Genomic DNA, 20,048 nt, shown 5'->3' with positions numbered 1-20,048 from the left:
ATACTAATTATAGATTTTATGAGATTTTCCTTAGCTGCAATTAGCAACTGACTTAAAATTAATTTTTAAAAGTATAAAATAATTATTTCTCTTTAAACAGAAATAAATTTTTAACAACAAAAAAATCAAATCTGTAACCAAATGATTACATTATGACAGATGCACTAGGGGTTCTAACCATAAGTATAAATAGAAGTGCATGCACTGTCAGTGGGTGTGTTTGTGTGGTTTATTTCCTTAGTGATTTTATTTTTACTCTTAATTTCTCATTTTATGTTTCAAGAGCCCATTTTTGCTTCCTAGTAATGAAATTCATATTTACTATGTATTTTTTTCCTTTGGTGGGGAAGGAGGATGAAGAATTAAGACTGCAAATGATGCTGTTTTATTGAAGTATAATTTATATACAATAAGATTTGCATATTTTAAATGTTCACTTTGTTGAGTTTTAACTTTTATATACAGCAGTGTATCCACTACCTAAAAGACTATTTCTACCACCTCTCTTGTGACCCTTTTCTGTCATCCCACACTCTCTCTGATTTCTGTAATTATAAGTTAGTTTTAACTACTCATAAGTAAAATTCATGTAAACGGAATCTATAATATTTATTATTTTGTTTTGTTCACTTAACAGACATTGTTTTTGAAGATTCATCCATATTGTTGTGTGTCTAAGAGGTTATTCCTTTTAATTGCATCATAGTATTTCTTTGAATGGAAATACCATAATTTATCTATATTTACCTGTCAGTGGTGGTTTGGGTTGCTTCCATTTTAGGACTATTATGAATAAGGCTACTGGGAACATTTTTTATAGATCTTTTGTGCACAGGTTTTTCTTCTTCTGGGGTCACTACTTAGAAGTAGAGTTACCAGGTCATTAGGGTTTATGTGTGTTTACTTTCACAAGAAAATGCCAAATAGTCCCACAAAGTCTTATCATCTTATCGCCCCTACATGTGAGTGCTCAGTTGTATTACATCCTCACCATTTGATATGTTTTTTTTTTATTTTAGCCGTTCTAATGGGTATATATCAGTTTTCATTTGCATTGCTTCTCAACTAATAATGCTGACACTTTTTCTTGTGCTCATTAGCCATTCATATATCTTCTTTTGTGACAGTCTGTCCAGTCTTTTGCCTGTGTGTTATAGGAATGTTTAATTATTGAGTTGTAGGAGTTTTTTTTTTTTTTTTTTAACATATAACGGATATAAGCCTTTGTCACATATATGTGACAAGTATTTTTTCCTAGACTGTGAGTTGCCCGTTTATTTGCTTAGTTGTAGTTTTTGATTAACAGAAAATTTTAATGTTGACAAAATAAAATTTGTCAACCCTTTTTTATGAACAATCTTTACCTTCCTCAAGTTGGTGAAGATACTCTCCTTTGAAGGTTGTTTGTTTTGATTCTAGCTTTTATGGTCAGAGTTCATGGTCTATCTTGAATTAATTTTTGAGTATGGGATGGGGATATAAGAGTTGAAGTTCATTTTTGTCACATGCTTACCACTAAGTTGTTGATCTGATTTGGCACATTTATCCAAAAGCAATCAATCTTTTGTGTGATGATCTTTATTTGGACTCTGCTGTTTCCATTGGTCTGTCTGTCCTTGAACCAGTGCCACATTGCTGATTACTGTAGCTTTGTGGTAGGTCTCTAATTCAAGTGGTATAAGTCCACCAGCTCTTCTCGTCTGTTTCAAAATTGTTGGGTTTTTCCCCCTCTAGGTCCTTTCTATTTACATAATAAAGTTTAGAATCAGCTTATAAATTTGTATATAAAGTCCTGCTGGGAGTTTGATTAGGATTGCACCGAGATTCCATTCAGGAGAATGGACATCTTAACAGTAGTGACTCTTCTAATCTATGAACATGGTTTATCCATTTATTTAGGTCTTAAATTTCTCTTAGCATTTTGTAGCATTTAGTGCAGAAGTCTGGCACTAAATTTGTTCAATTTATTTCTAAGGTTTTAATTTGGGGGGTATTTTAAGTGTCATTTTTAAAAAACCATTTCTAATTTTTCATTGCTAATATGTAGAAATACAGTAGATTTTTGTATATTGACTTTCTTAACACCTTGCCAAATTTACCTATTTGTTCTAGGGGTTTTTTTGTTTGTTTGTTTTTGGGATTCTGCAGACTTTAGTTAAATAATTACATCTTCATGAATGAACAGTTTCATTCTCTTAATCTGTATGCCTTTATTTCTTTTTATTTTGTTATACTGACTTAGGATCTCCATATATTGAATAGTAATGATGAGAACAGACATTTTTCCTTGTACTAAGCCTTAAAGAAAAGTCATTCAACATCAGTGACTTAGTTGTGTATTTTTCATAGCCCTCTATCAACTTGAAGGAGTGATTTTTTTATGTTTAATATTTTGAGAGGTGTTTTTATAATTTGTTTTTTAAAATCATGAATGGGTTTTAAATGGTGTCACATGGCCTTTCATGTATCTGTAGACATGATTTGGAAGCTGTTTGTTTGCTTATAATGGAGGTACTGGGGATTGAACCCAGGACTCTGTACGTGCTAAGCATGCACTCTACTACTGGTCATACGATTTTTTTTCTGTTTTGTGGTGAAGTACATTAATTAATTTTTGTAATAATTTCAGCTCATGTTGTGGTAAGCCAGACTTATTCTTGGTATACTATCCTGTTACATGTTGCTGGGTTCAGTTTGCTAATCTGTTGATAGGAGATTAGTTTCTTTGTAGTTAAGTGGATAGTTGTCTAAAATTTTGTAATATTTTCACTAAATTTTGATTTTAGGATTATGCTGTTCTCAAAACTATTGGGAAGTATTCTTTCCTGATTTTTCTGAAAGAATTTGTATAAAATAGGCATTATTTCTTTTGTAAATGTTTAACGGAGTTAGTGGAACTTATCATGACCTGGAATGTTCTTTATTGATTGTAGTTGACATATTTTGATAAATATATAGCTATTTTTGAGTCAACTTGGGTAGCTACATATTTCAAGAAACTTGTCCTTCTCATCTAGGTTGTTGGATTTGTTATAAAATTACCTATAATACTTTGTAATTGTCTTTTTAATTTCTGGAGGATCTGGTAGTGATAGTCTGTCTTTTATTCCTGATATTGGTCATTTGTGTTTTCTTTCCTTTTTTCTCTGTTAGTCTCGCTTGGGGTTTATCAAATTTGTAAATTTATTGATCTTTTCAGACTACTGGCTTTTGATTTTTCTCATATTCTTAGTCTAGTTTCTTTCCCATTGATTTTCCCTCTGTTATTTCCTTTTTTCTCCTTACTTTAGGTTGACTTTGGTTTTTTCAAGCTTCTGAATGTGGAAAAACTTTCTTCTTTTCCTATAGCTTTTAATGGTATAGATTTCCCTCTAAGCACTGCTTTAGCTGCATCCTACAGCTTTTGATATGTTATGTTTTAACACTCATTTATTTTGAAATGTTTCGAATTTCTCTTGTGATTTTTTTTATTGACTCATTATTTAGAATGTTATGTAATTTCAAAAGTCAAAGGATTTTTAAAGATATCTTATTTTTGCTGATTTCTAATGTAGTAGCATTGTGGTCAGAAAACATGATTTTTCTCCTTTAAAATCCATTGAGACTTGTTTTATACATAGCGTGTAATCTGTCTTGGTGTGTGTTTCATGAACACTTATATTTGTTTGGTGTAGTGGTCTATAAATGTCAATATAGTTCAGGTTGTTTGATATTTTTCTTTACATTCTTACGTTGTGTCTTTGTATATTTGTTCTATCAATAACTGAGAGGAGTGTATAATCTTCAGTAATAATTCTGGGTTTCACTTAATCTTATCTTAGTTGCTGTTTGTTTTTTGAAGCTCTCTTAATAGGTATACCCATTTAGTATTATTAGGACTTAGTGATAAATTCAGTCTTTTATCCCCATGAAGTGTTTCTATCTCTACTGATGGTTTGTCTTTAAGTCTACTCTGTCTGATATTACTAGAGCTGTACCAGCTTTCTAATTCTTAACATTTTCATAGTATATATTTTCTACCCTTTACTTTAAATGTGTTCATACTTTTATATATAAAGTATGACTTGTCTACAACTTGTAGTGGAGTCATGCTTTAACCCAATCAGTATCTTTCTTTCACAATGACTATTTGGCCCATTTAATATTTCACAGGTTTGGATTTTAGACTGTTGTCTTATTTGTGTTCTGTTTTTCTTCTCTGTTCTTTGTTCCCTGTTCCTTCTTTCCTGACTTCTTTTTTGAGTTGAGTACTTTTTCATATTTTATTTCATCTTCTCTCACTGCCTTTTTAGCTGTTCCTCTTTGTGTAATTTTTAATGTTGCTTATTATGTGCATTTTAACTTGTCAGTTGACCTTAACAGGATATCACTTGATAAACCATGTAATAATTGTGTGCTGTTATCTGACCCTTCCACACTTATCATTGTGTAGTGCTTGTCATAACCCTCACGACACATCAGCTGCTTAAGTTAAAAAGGACTTTTTAAGGAGATTTAAAAAGACATAAAAAATAAAGATAATAAAAAGTTCTTTCTTTTTTACCCATATAGTTAGTTCTTCATTTCTTTCTGCAGTTCCTGATTTCCATCTGGTATTATGTTCCTTCAGCCTGAAGAACTTCCTTTAACTTTTTGTGTTACAGTGAACAAGTTCTGTTGATTAATTGTCTCACCAGTTGTTTGTCTGAAAATACGTTTATTCGCCTTTATTTGGGGGAAGATACTGTCCATAGGTACGGAAATTTCAGTGGATATAGAATTCTAGGTTTACATTTCGGCCAAAGAAATGATGGTATAACATTGTTTAAAGATGTTAATGGTATTTTTTTCTGTATTACATTATTTCTAAAGAGAAGTCATTGGTTTTTCTAAGCATTGTTCTCTTTATAAAATATTTCTCTTCTTCCTGGCAGATTTTTCTTTTTTTTTCTTTTTTTTTTTAATGTTTGAGTTTTCAGCAATTTGACTATTAGGTCCTTCTGTATAGGTTTCTTTACATTTATTTTCCATGGAGTTTGCTAAGTTCGTTAGATCTGTGGGTTGATCTCTTTCATCAGTTTTTTTTTTTTAATTAATGCTCAGACATTATCTTTTCAAATGTTTGTTCTGTTTCACTCTCTCTTCTAATTCTCCAATTAAATGTATGTTATAGTGCTCAGTATTAGAGGTCTCTGTTCGGTTTACTTCTTTTGTTTTCCTTTTGTGTGTTTGGTTAATTTTTGTTTGTTTAGTTGTAGGGGGTGTTGGATGATTCTTAGTGCTCTGTCTTCTAGTTCACTATTTTTCTTCTGCTGAACCCAGTCTGCTGTTAAAAATCATTAAATGAATTCTTCATTTCTGATACTGCATTTTTTAGTTCTGAAATTTTCACATTTTTATTTACCTTTTTTTTAAAATAGTTTTAATTTTCTCTTCTGAAATTCCCCAACTGTCCACACATGTTATCTGCCTTTTGAAGTAAATTCTTCTCATCATGGTTATTTTTAAATGCCTTTCTGCCAATTTCAACATTTGGGTCATTTATTTATGTGGGTTTTCTACTATTTTTTTCACTTGATTATGGACCCAGTTTTTGTTTCTCTGTTTCTTATATCTGTAATTAGTTAAATGTATGCTGGACTTTGTGTCTTTAAGAACAGTTGAGGTGGAAGTGAATCTTGGTTCCCTGTAGAAAGAGGCATGCCTCTCGCTCTCCAGGCCACGAGTGTGAAGAGACTGAGTCGATTTCTTTTGTAGTTTAGCTGAATCTGGGCTTTGTTTGTTTTGTTTGTTTGACTTAGATTCTATTCTCCACTGTTTTCATAGGTTTTAAGCAGTGTTTGTGGAGACTGGAGCGATCTTTTATACATGTTGACCAGCCAGCAGCCCATTCCTAACTTCTTGTGCTTCAGGGCCATCTGTCCCCAGCCTGCTGCTCCGGCCCCAGCTTTGCAGAGCCCTGGGGGATCCTCTCTGGGTCTCTGCCTGTCCCATTCTTCAGCCTAGCCACACGTAGCTGTTAGAAGTTGGTTTGGAGTTGGGCTGGATTCTCCATCAGATCTGTGGCATTTGCTCTTCTCCCACCATAAGTCTCTTCTCTCCTAGGAAAGGCTTTTCATTTTCTAGAATTTAGTTAATTGTGGTTTCTTTAGTCCTCAGCTCTCTGATGGGTTTTTACAAAGCAGTGATTTTGTGGTTTGCCTGCCTGGCTTGTTCTTGATTTTTAGAGTAAGAGCAATGGTCTCTTACAAATTTCTATATTGTTCTTAGAAACAAAAGTCCACTGATACTATTCTGAATAAATTCAGTAGTCTTAGGGATTTTAAAGAGTATATTGTTATTTGTTGAGAAATGAGCTTCCAAAAAATCTCAGTGCATGTTAAGACAATTTATTATTAAACATATTTTCTAAAAGGAGGCATAAATAATTTGCTTTTGATTTATCTGAATAGGAGCAGGGAGAGTTAGACCTGGGATTCTTTATTAGGAGTGATCCCCACAGCTTTAATGAGCTGCGGTTACTGAGGAAGTACACCTGAGTTCACAGGTGCATCGGGCAGAAAAGAGGTTCGCCCCCCCTCCCCCCTCCCCCCCCCCGGGCTGGGGCAGAGGCTGGCACGCTGCCTTTGCAAAGGACCCCGTTGTAAAGCTTTAGGCTTCATGGGCTTCTGTTACGTATTGTTGCTTGGCTTTGTTTTTCACAGTCTTTAAAAATGAAAAAAAGTTCATAGCTGAAGCTGTATAAAAACAGAATCTGGGCCGGGATGTAGTTTGCTGATCCCTGGGCTAGATGATCTTTATAGTCATTTTTGGTCTCAAAATTACTTTGAATTTCTCCGAACTACTGTGCATTCAGAATAGTAATGTGCGAGAATACAGAGGCTTTAACTATAAAGCATTCTTTTTAATAACGACCTCAACATATCACATATGTAAACATATTTGATGTTATGTAGGCTTTCACATGTTCCATCAAATTTAAAGGAAGTCTTTTCATCTTTCTTTTTAGGAGTATAAACCACCAGGAACCCGTAAACTTCATAATATTCTTGGAGTAGAAACAGGAGGACCTGGTGGGCGTCGTGCTGGGGAATCGGGTCATACAGTAGCTGACTACTTGAAGTTCAAAGACCTCATTTTAAGGATGCTTGATTATGACCCCAAAACTCGAATTCAACCTTACTATGCCCTGCAGCACAGTTTTTTCAAGAAGACAGCTGACGAAGGTACAAACACGAGTAATAGCGTGTCCACGAGCCCCGCCATGGAGCAGTCGCAGTCTTCTGGCACCACCTCTAGTACGTCTTCAAGCTCAGGTCGGTTCTTTTGAGATTAATTAGGCTTTGACATGTTTACCCTTTTCTTTACAAAGTAGGGGTTATTTTAAAGTGTTTTTAAGGTTTGTTAACGGGTAGGGAAGAACTGTTTTTCCTAAATCTGTTCTTTGTGGCTAGTAAAAAAAAAAGTCGCCTCCCCCAAACCTCCAACACTTAGTTATATGTGTCAGTAAATGCTGCTTGGGAACAAAACCAACATTTTAAATTGTTTTTAAAATGGAAATACTTGGTCTACATGCTTGAGTTTTCCCGACGTAACCAAACTTGGTTACATTTTAGTTCAGTGGTTGATGTGAAAGACCGCAGAGAATTGGATGCCTTTCTGGTATACTTGCATGTTAATAGAAATTGTTTTGGTGACACAGTTCCAGTTTTAATGTTACAGTTGCAGGATATATACTTGGACAGAATTAACTTTCAACTCACAAGGTGTGTTGTGCTGTGATACTTCAGGTGGATCGTCGGGGACGAGCAACAGTGGGAGAGCCAGGTCGGACCCAACGCACCAGCACCGGCACAGCGGTGGGCACTTCACTGCCGCCGTCCAGGCCATGGACTGCGAGACACACAGTCCACAGGTGAGTCCTGGCACCGCCCTGTGCCCTGTGCCCTGCCGTGTCTTGGGGGGGCAGTACTGGGTGCCAGGTGTCTTCTGAATGATTGTGTCATTTACTCTGCAGGGCCGTACCTTCCTCGTTTATAAGGCATTCTAATTTATTTATGACTGAAGAAGCACATCCTTGTTTAGAAATAGCTCACATTTATTGAGCACATGCCAGCCATTGCTCCAAGTGTTTTTTCCCTGTGTTTATTCATTTACTGTGGCAGCATTTTGAGCCTCACACAGTGTGGATTTTCATGTTACGTTGGGAACTGAGAATTCATGGGCTAAGTAACTTCCTGAGGCTCATCTTAATTACTGCACTCTCTGCCTCCCGTGACCTTTGATCAGAATCTGATTCCGAATTGTGGTTTGATTCTCACCTCCATGTTGTTTTGTTTCGTTTTTTGTTTTGGAGGTTTTTTGTTTTTTAAATCTGTTGAAGAAGATCTAATTAAGTAAAATTTTTAAGGGGTGAAGCAGATGGTGGTAGTAAAAATATTCATTAAATACCGTTTGTAAAATAGTAAGTTAATTCATGCTGAGTACTGCATAGTGGTGTTTTATAACAAGAGGCCAGTATATTATTTGATGAGTGAAATAAAACTGAAGTTGATGAACACCAGCCCCCGTCCCCGGTGCAGAAATCTGCGTGTGCAGCTGCCTCCTCACGGTCACCAGCCTTCCTGGGCAAGCTTTCCTGGTTCTCCAGCCATCGTCTCTCTCCCGTTCTCTTTAATAATTGTTTCAAACCCTTCTTCTCTTAGAAACCTTTGGTCTTGCCTTCTCTGTTCTCTCTCACTCGTCACTGTGTAAGGAACAGTCTTAGGAAAGGGACTCCTCAACTGTGTGTCACCAGCCTCCGTTTGTCCCATCCATGTCTCTCCTTGTCTGCAGCCCCTGCTCGTCCCTGGGTCTCCCGTCGGAAGCAAAACCTTTCCCTGGCCCATGTCTTTCTCGCCCCGCATTTCTGCTTCCCGTGGGTTCTGTCTTGTCCCCCTTACCAACTCCTAAGCTCGCCCCAGCTGGGCTGCCTCCTGGCTCCGGGAGCTGCTCCTGAAGTGTCACCAGTGGTTGTCATGATGTGCCCAGAGGGCACACGGTCACTTCGGTCTGTTCCTCACTCACATTGACAACACTGGCTTGCCCCTGCTCTTCGAAGCACTCTCCTCCGTCTTACTTGTCCCCTGTCCCACCCCGCCCCCACTGTCTCCTTTCTGGATTCTCCTCCTCCTCCCGCCCTGTGTCCCTCTCCCTCACCTGACACACTTCCTGGTCACCTTACAGCTCTAACCAGTGACATAGCAACCGTCTTGAGGTACATCACTTACATCTTTATTTCTGCCCTACATGTCACTGCTGAGCCTCATGCCTTTATTTCTAATCATTTACTGTCAGTATCGCTTTGAAAGGCTCCACAACACGACACTGCAGATGCGGCCCATGAACTGCTGCCGTCATTTCCACGTCCACCGCCGCCCTCCTGCCCTTACCTGTTCTTGGTGCAAATGGCCCTGAACTCACCCTTTTGCTCAGGTCCTACACCCGGCGCCTCCTCTCTCCCTCACGCCTGCAGCGAATCAGAGGGTGGAGAGCATGCGTTCTGAATAGCCTGTGTGTTTTTTTATTCTCCCCACCTCACTTCACCCCCTTGCGACAACCATCTCTAGTTTATCTGATTAGAAAGACTATTCTGACTAGTCCTCCACCATCCAGTTTCATTCACCAGTCTATCCCGTTCTCTTCTCTGCAGCCAAGTCAGTGTTCAGTCAAGCAGTCTGATCCATGTCTATCCCCTGCTTTCAGCCAGTTCTTGGCCTTCTCTTGTACTGAAAAGAACTCAGAATCCTTAGGAAGGTTACCGTTGCTCCGGCGGTCCGGCCCCTCCGCAGGCCGCTCGTCCTCCTCTCTGGTCATACTGGATGCTCTTCACTTTTTGGAATATAAAATGTGTGTTCTCTCTCACGTTTCTCCCGTTGTCTGCGCTCGGCCTGGAGTGCTCCTTTCCTCTGTCCTTGCCTTGGTAACTACTGAGTATCCTGCAGGTCTTAAATATCACTGCCAGGCTTTCCCTGATTCTCTAGAACAACCTTCCTTCCTTCTTCCCTTTCTCCCTCTAAATACAGTAAATGCTGCAAACACACAAAAAACCATCCTGGGAGTAGCCCAAGCCACCTGCCCCCCCCCCCCCCCCCACGTGTAACAGATGTCAGTGTTGTGCCTTATTTGCCTCAGCTCTTTTCTTATTTAAGTTTTGAATAGTTGATACATTCACATGGTTTAAAAGTAAACATAAAAGAGGATTCAGTGAACAGTCTTCCCTTCTGTGTCCTCTAGCCACCCAATTTCTAAATTAATGTTGCTAGTTTTATGTATCCTTTTTGAGATATTTTATACATATGCAAGCAAATACAAATATATTCTTCATCTAACCTTTGTACACAAATGGTAGCATACCATGCATACTGTTTCACACCTGGTTTTTTATTTTAACATGTTACATATATATTTAAAAAATTTACATGTATGTGTATATGTATCTTTCTGTATCATTACATAGAGAGCTTTTTCATTCTTTTTGTTTTTTTGAGTCACAGTATTCCATTGTTTAGATATTCTGTAAGTCATATCAGTAGTCTATAAATGGACATTTAGCTTATTTCAGTCTTTTTTTACTACCACAAATAATGCCATAATAAATAACCCTATATATAAATCATCCACACATGCAGTTTGTCTGTGATAAAAATTCCTGGACATGAAGTTGCTGGATCAAAGAACAGTGTGGTTTGTCATTTTGTTAGCTGTTGCCAGGTTGCTCTCCATGTAGTTTTATCAGTTTAGCTTCCCAGTAACAGAGTTCGGAGACACAGTCAGTGTGGTCACCTTTGGAGAAGTCTGAAATGAAAAATGGTACTGGACGGAGTATAGTTATATTTTGTTCATTCTTCTTATGCATGAATTTTGAGTAGCTTCATTAATTTTTTTTAACTTTTTTTAATTGAGTTATAGTCATTTTACAATGTTGTGTCAAATTCCAGTGTAGAGCACAATTTTTCAGTTATACATGAACATACATACATTCATTGTCACGTTCTCTTTCCCTGTGAGCCACCACAAGATTGTGTATATATTTCCCTGTGAGTAGCTTCATAATTTAAAAACCATTAGTGTTTTCTGAGACCTTTCTGTTTTTCTACTGGATTATATTCAATAGTATTTCTGGAATTTTGATTCTGAGACCACCTTCATTGAGTAAATACTTAATGATCTGTGCTAGCTACTGGTGCTAAAGACACGGTCTTTGCCTTCCTAGCGCTTACAGTGACACAGTAAATAAACAAAACCTAATGTAATAGAGCTGTTTGTTGAGTGGACTATATTAATTCAAGTAGGCCCAACTGATAACAGATCAGTAGACCCCCAAAATATGGTAGCTAAAGGAATAAAAGTACTCTTTTTTATGTAATAGTCCTGAATGGGTATTCAGGTTAGTGGTGTGGCTCTCCCCTACCGTCTTGTGACTGCTCGTCCCCGAGGGCCTAGTTGTCTGCTGCCACCAGCAGGCGAAGGACTTGGTAGGTATTTTAGGTGCCAGATCTGGCCATGACATAGGGACTTCCATTCATATTCCTTTGACTAAAACAGTCACATGGCCATGTCTTGTACAGGGGAGACTAGTATATGGAGTGCAGTCATGTGCTCAGGAAGAAGAATATGTTTTTTGAGGACAGCTAGTAGCCTCTGCTGCAGAAGCTGGGGCAGCATTAGCCATGGTGACGAGGGGAGACTCTGGAACTGAAAGGGTGAGGAAGAAGCATCGAAGCAGAAATTAGAAATCAGAGCGTTCTAGGCAGAAGGGAACAGTAAGTACAAATACCCTGAGGCGTTTGAAAGATTTTGACCAGGTAGAGGAATGGAAGGAAGACCCTGTATAGTCGGAACCCAGGTGGCTGGAGGAAAAGGTTGGAGAGATGAGCATTGTACAGATTATGCAGATTGCACATGGGTTTGGGATTGTTCTGTTTATCCATTCATTCATTGGACGCTTAGGTTGTTTCCGTGTTTTGGCTATTGTAAATAATGCTGTAGTGAACATGGGGGTACATGTATCTTTTGAAGATAGTATTTTTGTTTTCTTCAGATAAATACCTAAAACTAGGGTTGCTGGATATGGTCGTTTTGTTTTTAATTTTTTGATGAACCCCCGTACTGTTTTCCACAGTGGCTGCACCAGTTGATAATCCCACCAACAGTGAGAGTCCCTTTTCTCCACATCCTTGCCAACATTTGTTCTTTGTTGTCTTTTTGATAATAGCCATTCTAACAGGTGTGAGAGGATATCTTGTCATGGTTTTGATTTGCATTTGCCTGGTAATTAATAGTGTTGAACATCTTTTCTTGTACCTGTTGGCCATCTGTATGTCTTCTTTGAAATATGTCTATTCAGATCTGCTCATTTTTCAGTTGGGTTGTTTGGGTTTTTGCAGTTGAGTTTTATGAGCTCTTTATATATTTTGGATACTGGCCCCTTACCAGAGATACGATTTACAAATGTTTTCTCTGATTCAGTAGGTTGCCTTTTCATTTTGTTGGTTCCTTTGCTGTGCAGTAGTATTTTAGTATTATGTAGTCACATTTGTTTATTTTTGCTTTTGTTGCTTTTGCTTTGGTGTCAGATTCAAAAAATCATCACTAAGACCTGTGTCAAAGAGCTTACCACCTATATTTTCTTCTAAGAGTTTTATGATTTCAGGTCTTAGGTTCAAGTCTTTAATCCATTTTGAGTTAATTTTGGGGTTTGATACCAGATAGTGGTTGAGTTTCATTCCTTTGTATGGCTGTCTAGTTTTCCCAGCACAGCTTGTTGAAGAGACTGTCCTTTCTTCATTGTATATTCTTGGTTCCTTTGTCATAAGTTAATTGACCATATATGCGTGGGTTTATTTCTGGGTTCTCTGTTCTGTTCCATAGATGTATGTGTCTGTTTTTATGCTATACAACACTGTTTTAGTGACTACAGCTCTGTATTATAGTTTGAAATCACAGAGCATGATGCTTCCACCTTTGTTGTTCTTTCTCAAGATTGCTTTGGCTATTCAGTGGTTTTTTTGTGGATTACAAATTTTAGAATTATTTGTTCTCTATTTTTTTGAAAAAGACCACTGGAATTTTGCCATAGGGATTGCATTGAATCTGTAGATTGCTTTGGACATTTTAACAACATTGATTCTTGCCATCTGTGAGCATGGACTATCTTTCCATTTATTTTGTCTTCTATTTCTTTTATTAGTGTCTTGTTTTCAATATACAGGTCTTTCACTTCCTTGGTTAAATTTATTTCTAGGTATTTTATTCTTTTTGATGCCATTGTAAATGGGATTGTGTTCTTTATTTCTCTTTTTGATATTTCCTTATTAGTGTACAGAAATGCAGCAAATTTCTATTACTGATTTCATACCCTGCAACCTTACTGAATTCATTTATTAGTTCTAACAGGTTTTTGATGGAGTCTTTATAATATCATGTCATCTGCAAATAGTGACCATTTTACTTCTTCATTTCCAATTTGGATGCCTTTTATTCCCTTTTCTTGCCTAACTTGGATTTGTGCTTTTAAAAAAGAATTATTCTTCCTATTTGACAAGTGGTTTGGAAAAAGGCAAGGATGGAAGATGGGAGTTGATTGATTTAGGAGGCTGTTGTATTAGTCTGGGCAAGAGATGGTAGTGACCTCATCTAGGGTCAGGTTTTGGAGATGGAGAAGAGAGGCCAGACTGGGCTCTGGTATGGAGGTGGCTTCAGTAGTGCTTGCTGGCTGTCTGAATGGAGGGATGGTTGCGCAGCTGGATGAGTAGTAGGGCTTTTATCAAAACAGGAAAGATGGAGAGGGGAGGGACTTTAGGGGGACAGCAAAGAATTCCTTTGGGACCCATCAGAAATATTTACGCTATGGCCCTTTCCAGAAAAAGTTTGCTGACCCCTGGCATAAGCAATGCTCCCAAGGAAAGAACGTGGCCAGTAAAATATATGAGCCTGTTTATGGGTATAACTTGCTGAAGATTGCATAGTAAAATGTTTTTCACTCTTGAACATGTTTGTGGAAGTTTGTGTTACAGAACTATCTAACACATTGAAGTTTCAGAAACCTCTAATTAATGTAAATGCTAGTGTTGTAGCTTTTCATTGAAGTTTAAAACTTGGCAATGGTTCTCTGAATAAATCCTCTTAAAATCTGTTCTTCCAGGTGCGCCAGCAATTTCCTGCTCCCCTTGGTTGGTCAGGCACTGAAGCTCCCACACAAGTCACTGTTGAAACTCATCCCGTTCAAGAAACAACCGTTCCATGTAGCCCCTCAGCAGAATGCATTGCATCACCACCATGGAAACAGTTCCCACCACCACCACCACCACCACCACCACCACCACCACCATGGACAACAAGCCTTGGGTAACCGGACCAGGCCAAGGGTCTACAATTCTCCAACAAATAGCTCCTCTACCCAGGATTCTATGGAGGTTGGCCATAGTCACCACTCCATGACATCCCTGTCTTCCTCAACTACTTCTTCCTCCACATCTTCCTCCTCTACTGGTAATCAAGGCAATCAGGCCTACCAGAATCGCCCAGTGGCTGCTAATACCTTGGACTTTGGACAAAATGGAGCTATGGACGTTAATTTAACCGTCTACTCCAATCCCCGCCAAGAGACTGGCATAGCTGGACATCCAACGTACCAGTTTTCTGCTAATACAGGTCCTGCACATTACATGACTGAAGGACATCTGACAATGAGGCAAGGGGCTGACAGAGAAGAGTCCCCCATGACAGGAGTTTGTGTGCAACAGAGTCCTGTAGCTAGCTCGTGACTAAATTGAAACTTGAGTTTGTTTCTTGTGTGTTTTTATAGAAGTGGTGTTTTTTTTCCAAAAAACAAAGTGCAAAGCTGCTTGAATCAGAAGGAGATTAACACACTGAACCGCTACAAGAGGGCAAAGCTGACTTTTTTTTTTTTTAACTTGAAAAGATTGCAAAGGGACAATGAAGTTTTTAAAAGAGCCATGTCCAAACCCATCTTCATGGATAGCTCAGAGGTGTCCTCTTTTTGCCTCCCCCATTTTAACCTGCCACATCCCAGTCATAGTGGGGTTTTTTGTCTTTCTATTCCACAAAAGTTACTGTTCTGACATTGGTCTTGATCATTTGCCAACTAATTTTAAAATAAAAGGCACTGCACATAATTTGCATAAAGGGCCCCATGAGGGTGTTTTTTTCCCCCTTTTCGTTTTTCCTTTTTTTTTTTTCTTCCCATTTTTGTTTTGTTTTTGTTTTGTTTCTGGTGGGGGGGTGGGACATTTGGGTTTTTAAGTCCTCCAAACACACTTGGGCACGGAAACGCAGTCCTGTCAGGAAGAGGGACCTCCAGCTCACACAGCATCCATCACCTTCAGCTGTATGGAAGGGACGGTGGTGTTGGCGTTTGTAAGGCACAGTAAGCATGCTAAGTGGCGGGATCAGAACTCTCCTGTCTGAACCTACTGAGGAGCAAAGCAGCGGTTCCCTGGGATCCTGGGGGCCTCCCGTTGTCGGGGCCGCAGTGAGATAGGAGTGGAACGTGACTGGTCTCCTAGCCAAGGTGCACTGAGAAGCAATCAACGGGTCAGTCGTGGCCAGTCCTGGGGAGGTCTGAGTGGTGGTCTTTGGGATAACCTTTGGCCTTATGGATTTGGACTCGAAATTAGAAGAGCCTACCATTTCAGATGCAATCACTTTGGGACATGCTTTTGCAGACAGTCCTTAATGCTGAAAACACAGAGAATGGGTAATTCAAGAGGCCTTTCTTTTAAAATAGACTTTTGTGACCCACTAATTGTAAGGTATTGCAAGGTCACTTTGCGTGTGTCATAAAGTTGACTTCCTTATTGGTTGAAGGTCACAGAAGTAGTGGTTTGCTTTGATGGAAATAGCTACAGCTGTGTCCCTTCCTGCTTTTTACTTTTTCTTTTGCTTTTTCTCGGCACGTGGTATCTCCACCATTTCTTCTGCACAAAGATGTCTTCTGTTCATCCTGAACATTTTTAAAAAATGCAGAATTTTATGTGACTGCTTTTTTGCCTCACAATTATGCTGTGAATTTTACAAAAATTTATTTTCTTTTTTGATAATTTATTGTACCAAAGCTGTTTTTATAGCACATAGATGTCTGTAACCAATAATGTAGCAGTTCTGCACTTTGACACAAGGTGTAACTAGACCATTTTTAAATGTCAGTTGAAAAATTATGGCTGTACTATTGCTTAAACAAAACTGGAACTGTTGTTGAATCCATAGCCAATACATTTACAGCAATCTGTGTACTGAACATAATAGATTGACATCTAATTCAAGATTACAACATCTGTTACATCCTAAATGTGTTCAGGCTTCTGAAGGTAAAGGGACACTGGATCCAGAAGCTATGGAACCAGCAGTTGATTCTTGTATTCCTGATTAACCTACTTGTAAACTTGAACGCGAGACCTTGATTGCACCAACAGGTCCAAAATACGAGCACGAGTAAAGCAGAACTCTCACGTGCGACCTGAAGTGAACAGGCTGGTGTTTAACAGGTGCCTAGTTTTGAGATTATGCTGCCTTAATGTAACACAGTCTGGCAGTTGCTAAATTTGTGTTCCCATTTCAAATTGACCAATTTTACGGTGTTATACTTTTGAGCGGTTGAATTGGGAGAATGAAGATAAGGAATTTACCTGTCCAGGATCAAAGAAGCCTAGAAAAGAAGCAGTAATCTACCTCTGCCGATAACCCTGTTCAAAACAACTCAGCAGAACACCACATTACTTTTTATTGGTCAATTCCATGTGGCTGACTAGGTCAGCTTTTTCTGAACAAAAAGCAGGTTTTTATATGTAAACAGTGACAAAAGAAAGGCTTAAAACTATGTGAATGTGAATGGAAACTTGGGAATATCCGTTTTTATAAACCACAAAAAATTTTTTGTTGTTAATCAGGAAATCCATATTTATTTTGTAATTAAATGTCAAGCCTGTGGATGATTCTTGAACTTGGTAGTTCATGAAGGTTTACAGTGAATAAAAGGATACCATCTTGAGTCCAGCAATATCGAAAGGGATTCAGTAGTTACTGCTGTTGAGGAATTGAGGTGAAGGAAGATACATGGGTCAGGTCATTTTTTTCTGTGCTGGTTGCCACATCTTAGCAAGCACCAAAAACAAAACAAAAAAACAAAAAAAACAAAAACGAAAGCAGTTTTAAACTGCTATTTACATAAAGGAAGTCATAAAATCCAATGCTTCTGCATACTGTGTTATGTTACAGTCCAGTTTTGTGTGCTTTACTACACGGTTTGGTTACAGGACTTCTGTGCATTGTAAACATAAACAGCATGGAAAAGGTTAAATACCTGTGTGCAGATTGTAAGATCTGGTCCGGACTTGCTGTGTATATTGTAACGTTAAATGAAAAAGAACCCCCCTTTGTATTATAGTCATGCGGTCTTATGTATGATAAACAGTTGAATAATTTGTCCTCAGACTCTTTACTATGCTTTTTTAAAATTAATTTAAGAAAAATGTAAACATAGTAAAAATCTTCCTATGCAATCAACCTGGTCCAGGTATGGTCTGGTAGGTATACTGAGTGCGAGTTCAGTCAAATGTATAAAAAGGAAAATAGTAGTTAATCGACACAGACTCAGAAATCTTGGGAAGTGAAAATTGGAGGTGAAACAGACCACTGTTTTACTTTTTAAAATTGATTCTTTATGTGAACGATTACCATATTCACAGTTCCTCTCTGATTCAAAGTGCTGATAGCTCTTGGTGTTCAGGACGAATGTGAGAGTTGGATGGTTTTCTCTAGGCCTTGACCTGCTTGGAAGCGAGAGGAAATACAAGTACTATTGTTCCTCTTTCCCTGGATCCTTGTGTGGGGGCCTGTCAGGGACTTTCTTGTATAAAGTCTAGAATTCCTGCCACAGTGAACTAATCCTAACCTAAAGTCTCCTCTTTTTTATGAATTAACCTGAGTAAGTATATATTAAGGTGGCTTTCAGAAGGCAAAAAACTTATACCTTAAAAATAAAAGTTAAATGTGATTCTGTTAAGTTCAAGTTGGCTATGTAAAGTTACACTTCCCGCACATATGAAAGGAAAACTTCCTTTAGATTTTTCTTAGGGCCATGAGCATTTTAATTACTTAGATTAAGTGGCACATTTTGTATGATATTGGACTCCAAGAAAACCTAGGCGTATTTTTCTTTAATGAACGTTAGAATTACACGTGAAAAATCATTACGGGTGCAGATAATTACAAGGCCCGCAGGACAACTGTTGTGTTTGCCATTGTTCCCTCTTCCATCCAGGTCCTGTGTTGTTAAAACTTATTGTTAGAATAAGTCCTGTAATCAGGAAACACATACAGTGATGAGGCAGCAAAAGCTGAATTTCTTCTAGGCCAGTTTCCCAGTTTCTCCTTTGGCCTTGGTTTTGTTAGCTCTCAGAATACAAATTCAGTACTCGTTTTTATATCCATTTTTGTAGTGGTGACCAAAGTTAGTAGATCAGACGGTTCATTCCAGATACAGAACTTAGTCTTAGTGCCATGTTTAAAAAAGATTTGAAATTTTAAGATTAAGGTTGGGGGAAGAACCAACTCTGGTATGCTGAGACTGCGTTCCGGTTCCCTGGTATCCTTGGGGTGGCTGAGGACACGACGCTGGGAGGCACTTGGTGTTGGGAAGAGCAGCGTGGAGGCCCTCATTTTCTTAACCACAGATCTCCTTCCCTAGACTTGTTTCCTGGGTTGAAAACTTGCATCATGTAATTTTTAGTACAAAGAACAAGAGAAGAAATCCTGCGAAGTGAGCTTATTTTATTCTCTGTCGTCCCTCATAATACACAGAAGTACCGCGTCCGCGCGTCCATTGGGTCGTCCCGGGGATGGCGCCCGGGCTTCCCCTCCACTAGGCCTTTCTGCGTATCCCTGTGTTTAAAGGATTCGTTACCTTTTGTGGAAGACGGACTCGGTACGGTAAGTGGTCCAGCGGTTTGTGTGTGTGTCTTTCTCTTTGGCATTACATACAGCCAAGGTCCCCGATTTCGGCTGTTCGCAGCAGACCATGGTGGGAGAGCCAGGGTATTCTTGCATCGTAACTTTCTGGGATAGCATTCGCCTTAACAAGGAGAGCCCAAGGTGTTTGTCATCAATTTTTTCCAATTTCTTACCTTAAATTTTCAAAGACCTCCTCCCCCCAAATATTTCTCTAGCTGGAACACTGATTTAAACACATAACAAGTAGCTAGGTAGAGGCCCACAGGTTTTAGCGCCAACTTACTTACCTGAAGACACAGGGACTTTTTTGTTTCTTTTCTGTAACTTCACACCTTGAAAATACGACCTTTAATGAGAAAGTTGGAGGTTGGGAAAGACTAAGTTTCCGTTGGGACACACCGTGAGTTCCCCGCCACCCACAGCCGGCCTGGCCTGGGGATGTTGCCCCGGAGCAGTGAGGAGGGAAAGACAAGGCTTCAACTTGCTTCCTTTTTGCTCTAACCGTTTATCGCTGTCCATTCTCAACTGGGTTCTGAAGGAGCAGAGTACTGGAGCAGGAATCTTGTTTAGTAAAGTGCATTTTGAATGTGGTCTAGGGAAAATGGTGGCAAAGCTCCTAGTGAAAGATGGAGGAAATGGGGCCACCAGTGGGTGCACCCTCGTTCACGGTGGCAGGTGGCAGCCTTGAGTGATGCTGGTGTGGGCGTGTTCAGCTGCGTGTTCTCAGATCCAGAAAGATACTCAAGAATTTTTCAGGTTGCGACGTGTAGAAAGGCCATGTAGAAATTACATTTTGTCTCTTTTGAGGACCATAGTTTGATTATCTCTACAACTAAATATTTTAAATTGCTACTTTTGGGATTTTTTTTGGCTTTTATTTTATTTTTGTAAATATTACTCTTCATATTTACTCATTAATCACTGTAATTGCCTGAGTTCTTTAGCTGAAGCTGCAGTAAAAGGGGAAGATTCAGACCCAAAGGGAAAAAAGCCAGGCAGGGGCAGGCCCTGGGGGTGCAGTGAAGCCAGCCTAACAGCTGGGAAGGGGCTGGGGCCTT

At 38.8% G+C, this 20,048-nt stretch overlaps 1 protein-coding gene across 1 annotated transcript in view; it reads left to right on the top strand.

Annotated features, from left to right (window-relative positions):
- The window catches only part of DYRK1A (dual specificity tyrosine phosphorylation regulated kinase 1A), a 128,658-nt gene extending 111,186 nt beyond the window's left edge, over window positions 1-17,472 (top strand). The window contains 4 exon segments of the mRNA XM_032467019.1: window positions 6,989-7,295; window positions 7,770-7,894; window positions 14,165-14,257; window positions 14,259-17,472. Coding sequence (XP_032322910.1) covers window positions 6,989-7,295; window positions 7,770-7,894; window positions 14,165-14,257; window positions 14,259-14,786 — 1,053 coding nt within the window. The 3' untranslated portion in view covers window positions 14,787-17,472.
- The last annotated feature ends 2,576 nt before the right edge of the window (window positions 17,473-20,048 follow it).

The sequence above is a fragment of the Camelus ferus genome, chromosome 1 (assembly GCF_009834535.1).
Source record: "Camelus ferus isolate YT-003-E chromosome 1, BCGSAC_Cfer_1.0, whole genome shotgun sequence".
NCBI classification, from domain to species: domain Eukaryota; kingdom Metazoa; phylum Chordata; class Mammalia; order Artiodactyla; family Camelidae; genus Camelus; species Camelus ferus.
The sequence above is the reverse complement of the archived record's forward strand: the minus strand, read 5'-3'. Positions and strand labels throughout refer to the sequence as shown.